This window comes from Sciurus carolinensis, chromosome 8 (genome assembly GCF_902686445.1).
Source record: "Sciurus carolinensis chromosome 8, mSciCar1.2, whole genome shotgun sequence".
Taxonomy (NCBI): Eukaryota; Metazoa; Chordata; class Mammalia; order Rodentia; family Sciuridae; genus Sciurus; species Sciurus carolinensis.
The window spans coordinates 101,628,826-101,650,039 of NC_062220.1; the positions used below are offsets into that span (position 1 = coordinate 101,628,826).

The 21,214-nt window shown below is 36.5% G+C and overlaps 1 protein-coding gene across 1 annotated transcript in view; it reads left to right on the forward strand.

Annotated features, from left to right (window-relative positions):
* Stk17a (serine/threonine kinase 17a) overlaps positions 1-20,276 on the forward strand; it is a 33,509-nt gene extending 13,233 nt beyond the window's left edge. Inside the window, exons 2-7 of the mRNA XM_047562042.1 lie at positions 1,020-1,232; positions 5,509-5,653; positions 15,715-15,841; positions 16,520-16,568; positions 16,660-16,839; positions 17,711-20,276. Of these exons, the coding sequence (XP_047417998.1) occupies positions 1,020-1,232; positions 5,509-5,653; positions 15,715-15,841; positions 16,520-16,568; positions 16,660-16,839; positions 17,711-18,032 (1,036 nt within the window). The 3' untranslated portion in view covers positions 18,033-20,276. The remainder of the gene's footprint in view (positions 1-1,019; positions 1,233-5,508; positions 5,654-15,714; positions 15,842-16,519; positions 16,569-16,659; positions 16,840-17,710) is intronic.
* The last annotated feature ends 938 nt before the right edge of the window (positions 20,277-21,214 follow it).

Here is a 21,214-nt window from a genome sequence, read left to right on the forward strand (position 1 = left end):
GCTTGCTTATTAATTTAAGGATAAACTGTAGAGCCATAATGTCTACAATGAGATGTTTCCTGCTGGTACTATATTTAGAATTATATCATGAATGATTTCATTTGGAAGGTGATACTGTTATTCACATTTAATTAGGTGACAAAGACATTCATATTAGGGAATCTTGTGACCAATTTCTATTAAAATGTATAATGTATTTTTACATTAAATCATTTTATGCATAAATATACAAAAATTGAGTTATGTATAACTGTGCAAAAATTCTTGACTTTAATATTTGATTATGATCTATGCCCATTGTATGCTATTATAACAGAATACCACAGAAATATATTTGGCTCATGGTTTTGTTTTGTTTTGTTTTAATATTGTACTTGGAATTGAACCCAGGGTCTCACACACAGGTACATCCCCAGCCCTTCTTTGTTTTTTATTTTGAGAAAGGGTTTTGCCAAGTTGCCCAGGCTGGCCTCAAACTTGTGAAACTGCTGTCTCAGCCTCTTGAGTAGTTAGAATCATAGGAGTGCTCCATAACTCCTGGCTCATAGTTCTGGAAACTGGGAATTCTAAGATTGAAGGGCTACATCTAGCAAGGGTCTTCTTGCTTTGTTATTACATGGTGAAGAGGCAAGATCACTAATTCAAGAGAATAGAAAGGGTGCCACACTCATGCCTTTATCAGGAACCCACTCATGATAGTGGCATCAATGTACTAATCACCTCAAAGATCTCCACCTCTGAATTGTATTGCAGGGGGAGTAAGTTTCCAACACAGAACCTAGAGGGACACATTCAAATGATAGTAGTTGATTTTTGCAGATTTATAGATTGTTTTATTTGATAAATCTATAAATCAATAGATGTGTAACCTATATAAACTCCCAAGTGATTTTGCTGCTTTTGTGATTGAATGAGCTAAATTTGAATATCCAATAATGGGAATTTAGAAATTTTTATTAATATATGCCACCTCTGGAAAGTTATTGGTTTTAACAGTGAATGTTTGTATTTAATTCCAGGGGTAAGTTTGCAGTGGTGAGGAAATGTATAAAGAAAGATTCTGGAAAAGAATTTGCAGCCAAGTTCATGAGAAAAAGAAGAAAAGGCCAAGACTGTCGGATGGAAATAATTCATGAGATTGCTGTACTTGAACTAGCACAAGACAATCCTTGGGTTATTAACTTACACGAAGTTTATGAAACTCCATCAGAAATGATCTTGGTTCTGGAATAGTAAGTATTGTCTTCCTTCAGTTGAATTTGATGGTCTGCACTTCGTTTACAGGATGCCGCTCCTCTGTGATAAAATGCAGGGTCTGGTTCTCTGGAAAGGATTTTCCAGTTCATCTTCATTGATATACTTTTTTTTTTTTTTTTTTTTTTTTTTGCGGTGCTGGAGATTGAACCCAAGGCCTTATGCTTACAAGGCCAGCACTCTGCCAACTGAGCTATATCCCCAGCCCTGATGTTCTTAATAAATACCTTTACCATGCTTACCGTGGCACCTGCTTCTCAACCTTTATGAGATCCCTGTCCTTTCCTCCTCTTGATGTAGGAAATAAGGCCATTAGATACACATTCCCCTGAGCATCCTTGCCTCCAGAGTATCACTGTTTTTACTGTCTCAGACGACCCTTTCCCATCTGTTTGAAGAAGGAGATTCAGCTACTTAATGCTAAAGCTAACCCCCCCCTCCCCCCGGTCTGTGTTCTTTAATTCTCATCCTTTCTCTTCTGGGACCTGTGTTTTGGTTTTTTAATTAGTTATATAACCTCTTTCAGAGTTTCTGTCCCTTCTCCTTTGGTAGTTCTTTTCCCTCTGTCTTCCATTATTTCAGTCTCTTCTAAAATTCTTCCTCTTCAGCTTAAACTATTGTGCTGCCTTTCTCTTTACTGCCACACTTCTTAAAAGAATAGTTTGAATTTACAGTTTTCCTCATCTTCCCATCAGTTACATTCTACTTCATTAATCCATTCTTCTGTTCTTGTGCCAGTACTCTGTCCACTTTCACTCTAATGCTGTCTGCTCTTCTAAAACTTTAATGAGGTCACCATTTCTGTTTGATAAAATCAATTTCCTCATTTTCATCTTCATTCTACTTCTTACTCTCTTTAAACATGGATGTTATTCATTCTTTCTTGAAATTACATTCTTCTTGGTTTTCAGTAGCTCCATTTTGTTTTGTTTTTAATTTTCTCCTCTCAGAGCTTTATACCCTATTCTATATAAATGTAAGAGTTCCCCAGAATTCCATCAGTGTTAACTTTTGTTATAAAATTATGTTCTGTATATTTATTCTGGGTGGTAGTATTTTACATGGCTTCAGCTATTATTTATACACTGATTATTTCCAAATCTTTCCAACCTCAGCCTCATTTCTAAGCTTCAGCTGCCTACTGCATATGTATGTATCTAACCATGGATCATTGTTAATTCAGTATAGGTACTCTTGCATTGCTTTTATTCCTGTTTTTCTTTTGTTCTCTATTTCTATTGGTATCTCCATTTATTTCATTGCTCATGCTAGAAACCTTGAAACTATCCTTTATCTCCTTTAACATGTATAATGAATTACCAAGTCTCCCACTCAAGTCTCTCCAGCAGCCTCTGAGCTGATCACTCTGGCTTCCTCCATTCTAGGGTCATCCTCCTACCACTGTTAGATAAGAGAAGTGCTTATTCATTTACTTAGAAGCTTTAGTGGCTTCTGTTGTTTCAATGATTAGGTTTTTAGAACTAAAGTTGGTATAATTTGGCCCCAAATTATTGTATTCTACTTTTAGTTTAAAGAGGAAGTCTTAGAAATAAAGTCTAAATACTGAAATATCAAAATTCTCAGCCATATCTATGGATCGATACCATGGAAACAGGCAGATTATGATCACTGTATTGTTTATTCATTCCAAAACCACTGCTATATACTAGGTACTAACATGTGCTAATTATATAACAGTGAAAATAACATAACCTCCTTTCCATCAGGTGCTAAAAGTCTAGCAAAGATGATAGATATAAATGACACAGCAATATTAGTGTTTTACCAGAAATGATTAGATGTCATGTGAATACAGACAAAATATAGTAGCCACAATGTATTGTACACATTTTTTATGAGAAAAAGCTCAGAGAAATCATCAACCTGTGGTCACACAAATAGCAAACCAAAATTTGGTCCAGGACTGTGTGTTACAAAGTCTTTGCTCTGCTCTTAGCTGTGTGCCATGCTGCTTTACTCTCTGGGCAGTTAGGAGGTGCTTCCTGGGGAAGGCGACATTTAGCAGTTACCTATCAGCTATCAGTGCCCTATCAGGATTTTTCCGATTATTTTGCCCTCATTCCTTGCTCTTCTCTTATTTCCCTCATCTTCTTTCAGTCTTTCTCTAACTTTATACCCTGCATTCTAGGCACATTCCACATCCATGGCCATCACCCCCAACCAGGACTTTAAAGGTATAATTCCATTGTCTTTTTCTTTTGTTTATGACGTCTGTGATATTCCTACCTTGTTTCACCTATGAATGCCTTTTTAGAGATTTTTTTTTCTTCATCTCTGGTTTTCAGGAATTTAAGCATCATATGCCTTGTTCATTTGTATTTATCCTGCTTGGAGTTCATTGAGCTACTTGAATATTTGTATTCTTTAATTCACATTGGGTATTTCTACTGTTTTCTCTTAAAATTCGCTGGTTCTTCTGCAGTGTCTAATCTATAAAGATGAGAGAATTTTTCATTTTAGTTACTGTATTTATCTCTAGAAATTCCATTTGTTTCTTTTCATGTTCTCCATTACTTCTTTGTATGTTTATATTTTACTTTAATCCTTGAACATCTTTACAATACCTTTGTAATACCTATTCTTATCTGCCACTTCCATCATCTTTGTCATTTCTGGGTCTGTTTTTATTGTTTCTCCTATTGGTTATGGGTCGTATTTGTGGCATTTTCAGATGTCTAGAAATTTGGGGTAGGATATTTTTCATGTAGAATATTAACAGTATGGAGTAGATTTCATTCCATCAAAGAATGGTGAAAAGTTTGTTTTTGACAGGCAATTAATTTACTTGTGAGGCAGCTTGGTTAGGGCAGGTATAAGGCTAGCCTTATACCTTATACCTTATAACTTATACCTTATAAGTTTAGCCTTAATACTACAGATGACCCTCCTGCAAAGGCCTGTTGATGGTCCTAATAAGCACTTAGAGTGGTTTTTCTACTTCAGATGGACAAAATTCAGATACCTGACCTTGTCCTCTGTGAACACTGGGAATCATTCAGTTCATAATTTCCCAGTTCTTGCCTAACCTTGCAGCATTACATTCTTTGCATATGTATGTAAGTAGTTTGCCTAAGACTCCAAAATACTACAAAGCAGATTCTGGAGCTCTTTCTCTGTGTAGCTCCCTCCTGTTTGGTACTCTATCTGCAAGTTGCAAGTTCCAACTTCCTTGTCAAACTCCCAGTCTGTCTTCTCAATTTAGCAAGGTTGCCATATTTTCCTTGGGTTCCTCACCCACCCTGTACCACGGTCTATAAATTGCCTCCAGGTAGGAAACCAAGGAACTAAGAGGGCTCACCTTGTTTCCCTTCTAAGTAGGTTCAGAAGTTACATGATTGCACGTTGTACTGGAAGGAGTGTAGTTTCATTGAAAACTAAGGCCAGCTTTTAAAGCTTTTATAGTAGCCTACATTTGAAGTATATGGTTGAAATTTTTCAGAAAAATGTAGCTAGCAATATTAATTTTATACTCAAGTGAACTACTTAAGTTGTTGAGAAATCAGAGAGAAAATCCTTTGCTGAAAGAGAATGAAGCCAGGCATGATGGCACACAGCTGTGATTCCAGCAACTAGGGAAGCTTAGGCAGGAGGATCACAAGTTTGAGGCCAGCCTCTGCAACTTAGTGTGACCCTGTCTCAAAATAAAAAAACAAAAAGTCTACGGTTATAGCTCAGTGATAGAACACTCCCTGGAGTTCAATCTCTAGTACCAAAAACAAAAAAAAAAAACAGGATAGATAAACACCATACTGGGAAGAACTAATAATAAATTTTATCTTAAATTTATGTTTATATTTTTGTAAATTCGTTTGTTAATTTGTGTATTTTATGTAAATATATGTGTAATTTAAAATATATATTTATGTAAATTGATCTCTAGTGAATGTTATTGTGAGTGGTAGTAATGAGCTGAGGGACTCATGAGAATAAACTGTGTTTGGAAACTTTTTTCAGACAAAATGTAACTGAAGAGTGTAGTTCTGTGTGTTACTGGCAAATTGTGGCCTTTATGTGCAGAGGGCTGTGTGGATAACATATTGCATTATGGTGCATCTCTAGATATTTGAGAGTGAGTTGACTCTGTTCATGCTGTATTTTGCTTTTGGTCATCAAATCCATATTAATAGTGTACAGTACTGCCAGGCTTTGATTAATTTACTCTAGTTTTGTTGTACATGTTTACCATATCCTTTCTTACAGTTCATATTTTACTTGAATTTTGTCCTTCTGTAGTGCTGCTGGAGGTGAAATCTTTGACCAGTGTGTTGCAGACAGAGAAGAAGCTTTTAAAGAAAAAGATGTTCAAAGACTCATGAGACAGATTTTAGAAGGTGTCCACTTTTTACACACTCATGATGTAGTTCATCTCGATTTGAAGGTAAGGTCTGAATTATTTACAATTTGAGATTGATCAAGACTGACATTCCATGTGTAAGGTATCTAGCAGGAATTTATTAAAATATGTATCAAGTCTGTGGGTTTTATTAAGTTACAAAGATATTCGAATTGAGTCTTAACTCTTATCCTCTAGCTGGATAGTTTTGTGAGAGCAATAATGCACATGTATATATTTAAAAAAATATATACAGGTCTCAAAAAATGGAACTCAGAATATTGCCAGAGTGGGTAAAGACTTCCTGTGCAGACAGAACTTGAGTTAAGCATTTTTTTTTTTTTTAATTTAGGATTTTGGTCATTAGAGAAGAATAAGAGAAATTTACCTCATAAAAGTTCAGAATTCTTACGTTTAGGGAAAAAATGAATAGCTGCACTGGAATTGAGAGGTCAACTAGAAGGTATTAAAGTTAAGAAAAGGCCAGATTCCAAGAGTTTCTAATGTTAAAAAGAGAGAGATGACTTTTGAGCAGGAATGTTTGAAAAGCAGTGTTTTATAAAGTTAGGCAGGAAGGAGTAAATAAGTGGGGAAAATTCAAGAAAGTGGAGGCAGGTAGGTGTCTCATTTTAGATTGTCAAAGAGCTGGGTATGGTGGTGTCTATAATACCAGTGGCTCTGGAGACTGAGGCAGGAGGATTCCAAGTTCAAAGCCAGCCTCAGCAGCTTAGTGAGGCCCTGAGCAACTTAAAATAAAAATAAAAAATAAAAAAAAATTTAAGGGACTGGGGATGTAGCTCAATGATTAAGCACCTCTGGGTTCAATCCACAGTACCAATAAGTAAACAAATAAATAATCAAAGAAAGAAGTAAATGGAGAAGAAAGGAAAGAAAAACAAAGAACTGTATATCAGTTCTGACTCTTTCATGTGATCAAAATGTCATCTGAAACTGGGTAAGCAAAAAAGGGAATTTTATTGGCAATAATTCTAGCTTCAGTTCAGGACTCAAACTGTTAGAAGTACTTGAATTTCTCCTGCATTCAGCTCACCTTTCTCAGAATGGCAATAAAATGGAATGATGTAGATACTGCCTTTTGAGCCTCATAACTGCCCCAAAGATTCAGCAGGAAGGGGCTAGTCTCTGTTCACAGCTCTTTCAGAAATCCTGAGACTCATGCTAATTAGACCAGATTCCAGCAACCTGGAGCTAGTAAGCATGCTAGGGAAATAAAGGCCTTCTCATCAACTTTGCTCTCAGACTGGTCCTGTTTCTGAAAGAATAGAAAATGGGTGCTAATGAGGCAAACAGTAAGTAGCTAATATGAGTATTCCTAGTATATTCCTTCAGGTGACCATGGTAGAAAAATTTAAGATCCCTATTGATCCTTTTATGGTTACTTTCATATCAATTCCAGGTGTGACTGTGGAAAAATGAAGCCATTTTCAAGCAGAACATGCCATAGTGACTCTGGTTCTTAGTGTTTATTCCACTTAAAAATATAACCTGACAGCCAGAGGAATTGGGTTAGGAAGGAAAGCAGTCTGATAAGGCTGAAACCCCTAGACCTCTGAATGGCAACCTCATCTCTCTCCACATCATCAGTTGATCCACCTTTACCTCTGCTATGGTCTCTCTTTTGGCAAAAGGTAGATGCTTTATTTATGGCAGTGGTTCTCCAACTCTGTTGTGCATCAGAAAGGCTGGAAGAACCTATTACTCACCAGGTCGGGCCAGGTGATACTGATAATTCAGGTCCAGGGATCACTCTGAGAACTACTGTAGCACACACTTGGCAACACATTATATATACCTCATAGTGTGTAAATAACAGTGCATAAAGGAACACTCTGAAGGAAGAGCACAGTGTATCTAATCTGGAGGTTGATTTCAAAAGCAGCCTTGATAATGCATCATTTGAAATCAAGTGGAAGGGTACCAGATATCCTTTTTTTTTTTTTTTTTTTTTTTTGCAGTGCTGGGGATTGAACTCAGGGCCTTGTACTTGTGAGGCAAGCACTCTACCAACTGAGCTATATCCCCAGGCCTAGATATCCATGTATATACTGGTTTCCTACAGAAAAGCACAAAGTAAACAAAACAGTTGGGAAACTTTCTTATTCTTTTTCTGAAAGATGTCAACTTAAATCATTTTTGTACTGCAGCAGACATGAACAGTCACAACACAGTAGCCACATAATATTAACAGTGACCTTATTTTGAAGGCTAGTATGGATATTTGTGTACTCACATGTAGTCCCTGGATGTCAGTGCTAAAGATTCCCTAGTTAAAACCTTTCCTAGCATTAGGAGTAGAGCTAGGGTTTTGCTTTTCTCCTTTGCTCCTGTACTCTTAATGTTGTAAAATCATATTTTATTTTTATGGTGTTTTACCAACTTTATAATGTAAAAAGGTCGTCTAGGAACAGAACCACAATTTAAATAGCATTGCACCTATAGGAAATGAGCTTTCAACTTAAGATAGTTCAACCTGTGATCATTATTCAGGAACTAATTAAGTAGCAAGTCAGACAGGCTACCAACACCATGTGTCATGGATCTTTGATGTCACTTGAAAGCAGTCAAGGTGAATATTAAGTTCTTGAATACCAGGTTCCACTGTGTATTTACACAAGGAAATTATATCCCTTTCTCTCCAATACCTTCAATATAAATCATATTCCTTTCTCTCCCATGCAGTTCAGTGTAGAAATCTTTTCCAAATTTAATAGAGGCCTTTATGATGGCCCTTTGATGTTGGGAACTAGACTGTCTTTGTCTCCTACACCCAGAGGAACTAGAAGACAAGGTGGTCTGAAGCTCTCAGCATTTCTTCCACCCTCACACTTCTCATGTGTTGAGTTAAACATGTCTCTAGGTAAACTGCTAAAGGAGACACATCTCTAAGAGAATGTCTGAGATGGAGTTGGTGTTGCAGTGGTGCAGGCAAGAGTGTTTTGTGCGAAAAAGTCATTTCCAATTAACTTCTCTGAGTCTGAACAAAGAGAGTCTGTTGTCCTGTACCTTTCAGCTATCTATCTGTCTAATGAGAATTTGTGCTTATAATGTTGACTGCCCATCTCTGGAAGAGCTTGAAAGACTACTGTTTTTTTTTTTTTTTTTTTAATTATTTTCCCACACTGTTTCAAAGCTAAATGTATTATGTTTTTACTGTGAAAATTGATAATCCCAATATATACTGTAACTTTGAGTTACAGTTTAGTCTCCATTGTAGTTAAAATGGAAAATTTCTGTTCCAGAGACAAAAGTTAAAAGAACCCTTTAAAAGAGGGAATTGACACTATTTGGCTTCAGTGCAGACTTCAAAATGATCAATTTTTCAAAACCCTGATTTACTGAAGACTTAACCAAATACCTTAAAATGAGCTTGGGGAATTCTTTGAGTACAGATTTAGGAGTTCATGAAAATATAAATTCATAAGTCCATGGAAATGGAAAAGAAAAACTATGATTAAGGGAAAGCCATTTATTTAACATAGAACATGTTGCAGGACTGACATATCTGAGAAGCAGTAACTCCAGCAAAGTCAAAACAAAGCTAACTACCATCCCAAAATAGTCTCAGTAATTTGGTGAATTAGTCATTCAGCATAGTGGCCTGCTTTTAGTAAATCCGCAGGGCAGGGGAGGACTGGCCAAAAATAGAACAAGAAATCCAGTTTTAAAATCTGGTGTTCTTTGTCTACTATTGGTCTGGTCTTTTAGCAGTGTTGGTTATTAACTTGTCCACCTGTTGTGTGCATAGTTAAAAGTGGACTAAGATACGGGGACTTTCCCATTTCAGATTTAAGTTGAATCGCTGATGGCTTAAGCATCAGTATATTAGTTGAAAGCAGGAGTAACAAAAATATTTCAATACAGTCCCCCAAATTAATTTAGACAGGATTACTAACCTGGGTTTTAATAGTTAAAAAGTTAATTTACTAGAACTTCCATTGTCTGATAAAAATTTCCTACCGCCTTGTCCATGATACTTGAAGCTTTATTGAGCATGTTAATCTCAACTTTATACAATGATCATCTTAGCCACCAAATCAGTGGTGATTGTGCAGTAAATGTTAAATGGATTATGTACAGAGGTAAAGATACAAAGATAAAGAAAAGATTCCCCATGAAGCAGGGAAATAGACTTTAGAAAGACCTCCCTGCAGTCAGTGTCTATCTGAGGACTATCTGTATATTTCCACTTTATTCTATTTTCATTTTGTCTCCATTGATTGCCTTGCTTCTTCCTCTCCCTTACCACTCAGAAGTCATACATTTTTAAATAGAATTAAGTATTGTGTGCCACAGCATCGTAAACTAAATTTCCTTAAAAAGGAGGTTTAACTAAATCGTAAATTCAGAAGTACTTGTCTTTGTTTCCAGCACTTATACTTCAGCTTATTTTAAGTAGTTATATTTCACCATCAAAGAACTGACAGAAATTATAGTCTTGTAATTATACTTACATTTTATTTAGAAGAGTAAAGTATTTTTAAAAATATTTGTGATCAAAACAGGGCACAATTGGTAGAGGATTTATCATAAACATTAACTGTGAAATTCTTTGAAATAGCTTTGATTTTATAAGAAATATGGCATTATTTTCCTCACAACTTCCCTTTCAGCTTTTTTGTTTTGTTTTCAAAAAGTCTCTCACTTTGGTTTTTTATAAATGTATGTGACTGGTTCTGAATTTCTAGTACAATAAAGTTTTAATAATTGATCCTACTAATTTAGGATTTCTGACATTACCATCAAACCAGTTAGCTTTTTCACAATAATTAAAGAATGCACTTCTCAAGGAATATAAAATATAAACAAAATGTAAGGGGAAAACACTTAAACTATTTAAGGGGGCTGAATGTATAGCTTAAAGGTAGAATGCTAGCGTAGCATATGTGATACCCTGAGTTCCAGCCCCAGCACTGTAAAATATAAAAACAAAAAAGAAAACCAACAACAAAAATCCAACTATTAAGGAAAAACTGTATTTAGGAATATTCACAGAATGTGCATGTTTATAAATCACAAGTGAATCTCAAGATTTCCCCATAGCAGTATTTCACTTGACATTCTGTTTGTACTGGAAAGGTCAAAACATGTCCAACAATGACTTTGTTTTCTTAAGTCAAACTCCTCCCAACCAGCTGTCTGAAAAATTGACATTTTATTGTACTATAATATCTTATTAACATACTAAAACGAAAATTACCTTGAAAACTCTGGGGACTCATAATCATGTTGCTGCATAGATTTTTTTTTTCCCTGAAGAAATAGTGTATTAGTCTGTTTTCTACTACTATAACAAAATACCTGAGACTGAGTGCTTTACAAAGAGAAGAGGTTTACTTAGCATAAAGTTCTGGAGGTTCAAAGGCTTGGCATCAGCACTGGAGTGACTGATGAGTACTTCATGTTGGATGGTGTCACAACAGTAGGAGCACATGTAAGAGCGATCAGCATGGTAAAACAGGAAACCAGAGTGTTTCAAGCATTAAGCTTGCTCTTCATAACAGGTTCTCACAAGAAAATCAAGGGTCTCACAGAGGACTGCTTTCATCCCTCTTAGGGCAAGTGCCCCTAATGAACTAATTATTTTCCACTGGGCCCCACTACTTTTTTAAAGGTCCCATCCCTTTCACATTACCATAGTGAAGAACAGAATTTCAGCACATGAATCCTTAAGGGACATATTCAAACCATATCCAAATCAGCACATGTAGCATACCTTGTGTCATTTAACCCAGAATGGCCTATGAAACCTTGTGATTCCTGTTCCCGTTTCCATTCTCATGCCTACCACCACTGCTGCTCCTTTCACCTTGTGCTGTTCTCCATTATACAGGACTTGTTGAGATCCTCCACTAGTAGCTTGTCCTTGCCTCAGGGTCTTGTACCTGCTCCTCCCTCTGCCTTGAATATCCCCTACTGACCCCACCCTGAAGATAACTGCCATGACTGCCTCCTTTTCTGACTCCCCAAAAGATATCCTGAAATGTACACACCCCTAATGCCCCCTTTCACCAATCATCCTATTTTTGAGGTCCCCATTGCACTTCAAACTACTTGAATTTATAGTATGTATTTCTATTTATTTGACCTCATTAGAATGGAAGACTCCAGGCAGCGGATATACCTCAGTAGTAAAGCACAAGCTTAGCATGCTTGAGACCCTAGGTTCAATCCCCAGGACCCCCTACTGTACCACCAAAAAAAAAAAAAAGTAAGACTCCAAGTAGGGACTCATGTCTTGTTTTTTCCCCAAGGCCTAGCTTAGTAAAGCAGTCAATAAAAATTTGTTGAATAAATGAAGAAGTCTGCTTACATACCTCCTCTGTAATTTTCCAAGGTGGAATTAATCCCTTTTCTGTATTTGTTGCCTGAGCACTTGGTATATTGCTATCAGAGCCCACCACATAGGAGATTGAGTTGAGCCTGGTAGGTCCTTCTTTTTCTCTTCCGATTATGAACTTTTTGACAGTGGGAATTTCTTTTTACTATTATCTCTACTACCAATATTCTTAAGACAAAAGAGGCTAGCTTCATTTTTTTATATTTATGTTTCTCCTATTCATTCACCCAGCAAATATCAGTGTGTAATAGGTGCTGATACAGTGATCAGTATTACAGCTTCTGTCCCCATGAAGCTGTAGATTCTTCCCTTTCTTGGTTTCTGAATTCAGACTTTGATAAATCCATAAGAGTTTTCATAGTATAAAACAGTAAGATGGAGGTTTGGTAGATGAGTCTGGTCTTGGTCATGCTGAATTTGAGATGCCTTTGAGATAGCAGAGAGGAGAGATTAGGTAAACAGGTAGTTAAGAAGTCTGAAAGAGATAAAAATTTGTGAGTCATAAAGTATAGGTGGTATTTAAGCCTTGGTTGGAGATAGTCCTTGCAAGGTGAGAGTTTGAAATGAGAAGAGAAAGGAATCTCAAGATCAAGCCATGAGAAACCTATCTTTCAGTGAACCAGATAATGGCAGATAACAGAAAAAGCAGCCAGAGAGAGAGGAAGAAAACCAGGTGCTGGTTTTTTTGGGTTTTTTTTTAATTTTGCCATGGAATCAAAGAGGAAAAGAATCTTGTAAACATGGAAGGAATGGGCCACAGTGTCAAACACTGCTCAGAGTGGTCCAGAAAAAACACTGAAAAATATCCGTGGATTTTGTGACTTGGAATGAGAGGACAGAAGTCAAATGGAACAGTTAGATGTGAGTGGAAGGAGAGAGATTGTGAACATTCATTTTATACATCTAGAGAACCACATTACAATGGAGGAGACAGAAAAATTAACATTTAAGAAAACAATGGAATGAGTTTGCCATGCATGAGAGGGGGCATCCCTTGACTACTCCTGGAAGGAGGGAGAAGAGGGCAGAGAAGTGGGAGGGCTTTATGGAGGAATCAGTGCTTTATGGAGACCCACTGTGCACAGATAAGTGATGAAAATGAATTTGCTAAAGAAGAGGAGAGAAGGCATGAGGTGTGAGAGCATGTATTTTATTCAGGATTATAGCCTGTTTGACTTGGAACACAGAGTCCCTTTGGGAAGTGACAAGATTAATCCTGGATGTGATGCAGGAGCCAGATCATAAACAGTGATTGCTGAACAAGTTTTCTATAATTTGTCAGTACCCATGCTTCTCAGTTCACCTACGAAATTGTCCTTAATGTCAGAAGACAGGAAGTGCAGACTTTCTGAAGTGAACACAAAAGTTTTTCAAAACTTTTAAAATGATTTTTACATTCCAGTCCATAATACATTTGCTTATATTTTATGTGAAATTATTTTAGTTTTCCCTTGGGTAAAAATGAGTCCAAGAGGGGCTGGGGAGATAGCTCAGTCAGTAGAGTGCTTGCCTTGTAAGCACAAGGCCCTGGGTTCGATCCCCAGCATCCAAAAAAAAAAAAAAAAGAGTCCAAGGATATGAACCACCTTGGCCATTATATACATCCTAACCGGAACCTCGTTCGAGAGTTTCTGTTAGTGATAGCAGCAACCTTACAGCCATCATAACCAGACTTATGGGAAGAGTACAGTCTATTCTCTGTATCTATGGGTTTCTTATTCATGACTTTAGCCAACCACAGATTGAAAATATTTGGGGAAAAACTTACATCTGCACTGAACATGTTGTGTTAGCTGGGTTTTCATCTTTCTCTATTACCAAATAACCAACAAGAACAACTTGGAGGATGAAAAGTTTATTTGAGACATACAGTTTCTGAGGTCTCAGTCCATGGTCACCCTATTCCATTGCTCTGGACCTGAGGTGGTAGAATGGCGTAGCAGAGGAAATATACTCAGCTCATGATAGCCAGGAAGCAGAGAGAAGTCATGGATAAAATATAATCCCCAAGAGCATGTCCCCAGTGACATATTCCTTTAGCGATACCCCACCAACCTAGTTATATCCATTCCAATTATTAATGGATTAATTCACTGAGATTATAGCTCTCATATTCTAATGATTTCACCTCTGAACATTATTGCAGTGCCTGACAGAGGACACCTACTATCCAAACCATAACACATACGCAGATTTTTTCTAATCATTCTCTAAACAATACAATGTAACAAGTATATCTATGTAGCATTCACATCGTATTAGGTATTATAAGTCAAGTATATGGTAGAATATGTGTTGGTCATATGCAAACCCTAGAGCCTTTTACATAAGGTACTTGAGCATTCACAGATTTCAGTGATTTAAGTATTCACACACAGTCCTGGAACCAATTCCCCACAGACTGAGGGACAACTGTACATATTGCATAATGGGGGATGGGTTGAAGGTGGAGAAAACCAAGACAGGAGGCTATCTTAGTGGTCTAAATGGGAAATAATGAGCACTAAAATTTTAAGCAATGGGAGTATTGAGATTTAGGAAATAGAATTGGCACAACTGGTGGGTGGCCTCACAAGATGTGGAAAATGAGGGAGAACTTCTGGGTGATTTTCCCAGTGTTTTACTTGGGCATTGAAATTGGCAGTACAGAAGAGAGAAATCTGGTGGAGCTAGGGCTTGGGCTTTGTTTCTAAAGTGTTTACCCAATGGAAGGCTTGCAAGGAGTTGAGGGTGTGGTACATTCAGCCACATACTGAGATCTGATTTTAATTGGATCTGTGAGTCTTGAAAGAGCTTGTTAGTGGCAGCTGAAGCTTTGGGAATAGATGAAATGGCTCAAAAGTAGAATGCTGAGCTTTGCAAGAAGAGGGCCAGGCATCAAAAGATCTTGCAGCGCTGCGTTTGTGGCTTAGTGGTAGAGAACTTGCCTAGTACGTGTGAGACCCTGGATTCGATCCTCAGCACCATGTAAAGATAAATAAATAAAATAAAGCTATCGTGTCCATCTATAACTAAAAAACATTTTTTAAAAGATCTTGTGAAATACCAACATTGAAAAGGAGGGCAAGATGAAAAATTTTGAGAAAATAATGAAAGATCTATAGAGGGAGAAGTGATCCAACAGGGAGAAAACAAAGGGGGAGTTTCAGGAATACCAGAATGATCAACAGTGCCAAGTGCAGCAGTCAATTTATGCAAATAGTGCCTGAAAGACATCCATGGAATTTGGTGGGTCTTTGGTTATTAAAGTTGTTGTGACCTCTTATGAGGACAGATTTAGTAGAAGGCACAAAACACATTTAGCTGGAATGAAAAGTGGTAAGGCCAAGGGTGTAGCTCAGTGGTAGAGCGATTGCCTAGCACCAGCTCAATCCCCAGCACTACAAAAAAAGAGTGACCCCAAGTGCACTTGACCATTCTTTCAAGAAGCTGAGCTTTGAGGGAATAGCAGAGAGAGTATGCTGACCAGAAAGAAGTTCAGGGTCATCAGGGATAGTGATTATAAGTGGTTTTGTTTTATATTTAACAAGCATATTTATATACTGAGTAAAAACCAGTAGTGGGGAGGAGACCAAAAATAGGAGTACCAAGCTGCTGCCTTACATATAGGAAGATATTATAAAAGTATTTATTTGACTGCTTACTGTTAAATTCCTGTCTTCAATTTCACAGGTAAAATTTGTATTCTGTGGGCTGTGTGTTTTGTGTAATCATGGTTTTATTAATATTTGGGGGGGGTATTTTTCAGCCTCAGAATATTCTGCTGACAAATGAATCTCCATTGGGTGACATTAAGATAGTTGATTTTGGCCTTTCAAGAATAATGAAGAACAGTGAAGAACTCCGAGAAATTATGGGTACTCCTGAATATGTGGGTAAGTATTTGTAAGACTGAGATGGTTTTGTGTTTGGCGTCAGGCATCACCTTCATTAGGGAACTCACATTCATAGGGGGCCAGCCATCTGCTGTATTCAAATTCTTCCATCAAAGATTCATTCCTTTGGATTCAATTTTAACGTGGAACACTTTCAAGAGTCAAATACCAAATTGGTGGTGCTTTTCCTACAAGGCTAAAAAAAGTTTGCTTTTCTTAATTTTATTTTTTGGTGGTCTCATGCATGCTAAGCATATGTTCTACCACCAAGCTATGAGAGGTGAAAGTGTTATGGACTGGAGTGGGACAGAAGATGTGTGGGTGCTCGATTTAAAGGCTTTTGTATGGTAGATATGATGCTCAATTAGATGGTGTGAAAAGAGAAAGGTGTCAAAAAAATTGTCAGTATAAATTGCAGTATTTAGGCATTCAAGTATTTTTAAATACTAGGACTCAACCATGAGAGTAGAAATATGAAAAGTTAATTGTAAACATCTAGTTAAGACTTCATAATAATTCTTGTTGATTTGACTTTATGGTATTAATTTATTTCGTTTAACCCAAATCTTGATAATAGTGCCTTATAGTTTCTAAGGCTTACTTTAATTTTTTACTTGTAGGAGCAAATTAGGCATTTTTTCCACAAAACTGAATATTTTCTTCTGTTTTTGATGCTAGCTCCTGAAATCCTTAGTTATGATCCTATCAGCATGGCAACAGATATGTGGTAAGAGTTATTTACAGAAGAAAAATTGATAAAATTGGTTTTAAGAAATGAATATGATACTTACCTAAGTTTTCTTTTCTTTCTGATTTAGGAGCATTGGCGTGTTAACATATGTCATGCTTACAGGAATATCACCTTTCTTGGGTGATAATAAACAGGAAACATTCTTGAACATCTCACAGATGAATTTAAGTTATTCTGAGGAAGAATTTGATATTGTGTCTGAATCCGCTATTGATTTCATCAAGAGACTTTTAGTTAAGAAACCTGAGTAAGTATTGATATTTATCTTTATCCTCTTTTTGGCAGGAGGGAGGGGAAGCTGAGGAATGAACCCATGGCTGTGCATGTTAATAAGCATACTAACAAATTATAACTAACAAATTCTACTAACAAATTATACCTCCAGCCTGATCTTTGTCAATTTTTGAGTGGTCTTCTCTGAACAAAAGTAGTCTAACAACTGAAATCCCAAAATGAAGACACAAAAATATAGACTAAAGCTAGATTAGCCAGACACAGTGGCACAAACCAGTAATCCCAGGGATTTGGAAGGTTGAAGCAAGAGGATTGTAAATTTGTCTTGGCAATTTAGTCGAACCCTGTCCCAAAATGAAAAATAAAAAGGACTAGGGGTATATGTAGCTCAGTGGTAACATGCCCCTAGATTCAATCCCCAGTACCTAAATAAATAAGGCTGAGAATTTAGCTCAGTGATAGAGTGCCACTAAGTTTAATCCCTAGTACTCTAAAACAAGCAGGAAAAAAGAAACTAGATGGGACCTTTGACCTAATATTGAAAGGAAAACTGGCAAAAGTGAATTATCTATTGACCTGCACACCTCATTATAATAGGATTTAAATATTAGCAAAATTATATTATTGTAGATTATATTATATGTGTCACAATTCATTAGTAGAAATTGACAATGAAAGGACAGCTAATCCTTATAGATACTTTCTGTCTGGTTCTGATCTCTCGAGAGCTTTTCAGAGAAAATACTATTTTACTTAAAATACTATTTTTCAACATCATGTAGGATTGCAAATTTCCAAAACATCTGGTTTTATAAACCGTGTGCTCTAAATTTCAGTTGAAGTTTTTATGTTGTTTTAAGTATGAAATGTGTGTCTTCATACAGAGATCGAGCCACTGCTGAAGAATGTCTAAAACACCCATGGTTGACACAGAGCAGTATTCAGGATCCTTCTTGGATGAAAGGGTCATTAGAAGAAGCAAACGCCCTCCAAGAAGGTGATTCTGTGCCTGAAATTAATGCCGATACTGAGAAACCAGAAACTGAGGAATCGCTTGTGACAGAGGAGTTAATTGTAGTTGCTTCGTATACTTTAGGACAATGCAGACAGTCTGAAAAAGAGAAAATGGAGCAAAAGGCCATTTCCAAACGATTCAAATTTGAAGAACCTTTGCTACAAGAAATTCCAGGAGAATTTATTTACTGAGCAGCATTTCCCTTTAAAACTTTAAGATTTCCACATTGAAAACATTAATATTATTTATGGACCTCTGGCCAAATGGTACATGTACTAGAAGTGGATATCAAAATATCACTGATAAAAACAAAAATAATTTTGTTAAACTTGTGAAGTTAGATCAATCAAGCCAGATTTATAGAAGTTGCCAACGTGGATGTTAACAGGTAAAGTTCTCTGTTTCAATGTTATTTTTAAGAAGGGAGATGTTTGCACCTTTTAATTCTACATCCTGTTGCTCTACAATGAGAATTTGTGTACAAAAATGTTTGTATTCACTTTTCTTTAAAAATCCAAGTAAAAGTGCCAAAATTACATTATTCATGTGTTTCTGTATCTGTATATATGTATGTTCATGACTCTACTAAAATACTTTTTCAATTGGGATGGAGGGACAAGATTTGAATTTAAATAGACATCTTCTAAATTGTTGAGACATAGAATACCATCATTATGGTGTTTTGTCTTATTTTTATATTTTATTACTTTATATTGACCTGATTTGGCTTCTCTGTTTTATCCTAATGTTTGTAACCTATCAGGGGCTATTTTCTTCTTTCTCTCTCTCTTCAACATCACTAATAAGAGCAGAGATTTTTTTTTTTTTTTTTACCTCTGAGATTATTCTGGTTTCCAAGGTCTGGCTCGGTAAGCCACGAATGTTAAGTGTCATCTCTTCAGCCATTCCCTTTGTTTTCACACCATTCTCTTCTTCCCTCTCTCGCAGGCTGTGCCCCTGCCACCTCCTTGCCCCTCTCTTGTACTCATCACTTAATTTAGGGCACTCACAGGTATCAATGTGATTTGATCAGCACTTTGCTTGCTTTGGTCAGCAAAAAGATAATATTGTATTATTTTGATCCCAAAGTTAATGAAATTTCCTAGAATAGAGGAAGGAAAGATATAAAGCATGGTCAGACTGGTCACTGAGCCTCTACACCTGTTGAGCTTATCAGCCCTCAAACTATACCAGGAAATATTATAAAATGTCAAAATATCTATAAACATTTGCTTTTGTCCATTTAAAAAAAAAAAATGACATTGGATACACCTTGTCCCAAAGGACTTAACTTAGCTTGGGGATGTAGCTCAGTGGTAAGAGTACATGTGAGGTTCTGGGTTCAATCCTCAAGACCAAAAAGGGGGAAAAATCCATATGGGTATGTATATATGTATGTATGAATACATACACAAAACACAATCGATTAGACATTTCAATGGTATCTAAACCCCAGCGTGAACAGTAATTTCCTGTTCAAAAAATGGAAATGTACCTCGGGCATGGTGGCACATGCCCATAACTCCATCTTCTCAAAAACTGAGACAAAAAGATCATGTAAGCCCACAAGTTTGAGACCAGTCTGGGTAACAGAGCAAGACCTCATCTCAAAATAAGTAATAAAAATGAATAAAAAATGGAAATGTAGAAGTATATGCTGTATTACATAAAGTAACTGAATATCCTCACACAAAAAAGTCTGAGTCCTTTTTTATGTTTTCTTAGGCTGAGTGTTAAATATATTAATTCTCATTAATACAACTTGTCTGTCATCTGTATACCATGAACACCAAGCCCACATCTGTGTGCCACACTAGGAACAACTCAGATGAATCCCTTTATAGTCTGATTAGGGTGTCACACAAAGCTCTCTGCCTAGCCCTTCTCAAATGTCATGACAATGGCAGCACCTAAGCTCCAATTTTAAAATAATGTGCAGTGTACTATGCTAGACAGTTATACACTGTCAATAATCTCATCCAGCTCGGCTGGGCAAACCTGCCAGAGCACCTGGTATTGTGTACACATCATTGGAATGAAAGTGATTGGGTAGTTCAAACAGTTGCACTGTTTTTCTCACTTAATTCACTTAAATTTATAATTTCTTGGAAAGTAGCTTTTTACCTTCCAGTACTGATAATTGAACCCAGGGATGCTCTACCACTGAGCTACGTCCCCAGCCTTTTTTATTTTTTATTTTGAGAAAGGGTGTCACTAAGTTCGCCAAGCTAACTTTGAATTTAATACCCCCTGCCTCAGCCTCCTTGGGTCTATGGGATTACAAGTGTGAACGACCATGTACATCTCCAAACAAGCTTAGTGAAAACCCATGGTTACAAAGTTAAGACTCATGTAAGTCTTGGGAGAAGTAAAACATAGTTGGAGGCAAATATGTTTAAATGTCTTTCATAGAAATAGGGAATATGTGACCCCCCTGAAAAAAAAAAAAAAAAAAAAAAAATTGCTGGTGAGTGACATTTGTTTGTACCTGATGGATCTGTGAAGTTGTAAAGCCAGAATCATTTGGAGTTCTCGAAACTATGTGATACATTCAGAGTGGATATATTTAAATTATTCTTGTGTTTTGTTGTTTTCCCATGGAAAGTGGGAGAAAATGCCTTTCTAAAGATCACTTAGCGAATGTTAGACAAGAAGTGAATTACAGTCCTCAGTAATGTGTGGGGTGCTGTGTGGCTCAGGGCATAGAGGCCTCAGCTAGTTAGAAGTAATATATATCCTTACATGATCACCAATATAGACAGTTTTATGTGGGGAAAGATGAGCCCGAGTATCAACAAATACATTTTAAGTTCACATTTGAAGAAATTTAGACTAATAAAGTTAAATTTTTAATTATTTGACTTTCGCTTCTGCTTTTTCTCAGCCTCTCTGTGAGATTCATCTACATTGATGGTTTGTTCCTTTTTATTGGTGTGTAGTACTATTTGAATATACCACTATATATACATCTGTATTTCTGTTCATGGATCCTTAAGCTGTTTTAGTTTTGAGCTATTATGAATAAGCTGCTCTAAATATTTTTATGAGACTTTTATGAACATGATTTTGTTACCTTTAGATTAAAAAATAGGAATTGAATAATTAGTTTTAGGATGAATACATATTTAATTTTTTTTAAGAGACTGCCCAACAGTTTTCTAAAAGGGTTGTACTATTTCCTGTTCCCACCAACACAATGTATGAGTGACACAAAGAATTGCTGATGTTTGGTGATATCCATCTTTTTCATCCCACCCACTCTCCTGGTATATCTCATGGTGGTATAATTTGCATTTCCCTGATGACTAATGAGCATTTTTTTCATGTCCTTATAAATAATTCTTTTGTCTTTTTTTCCCCTCCTTTTTAATTG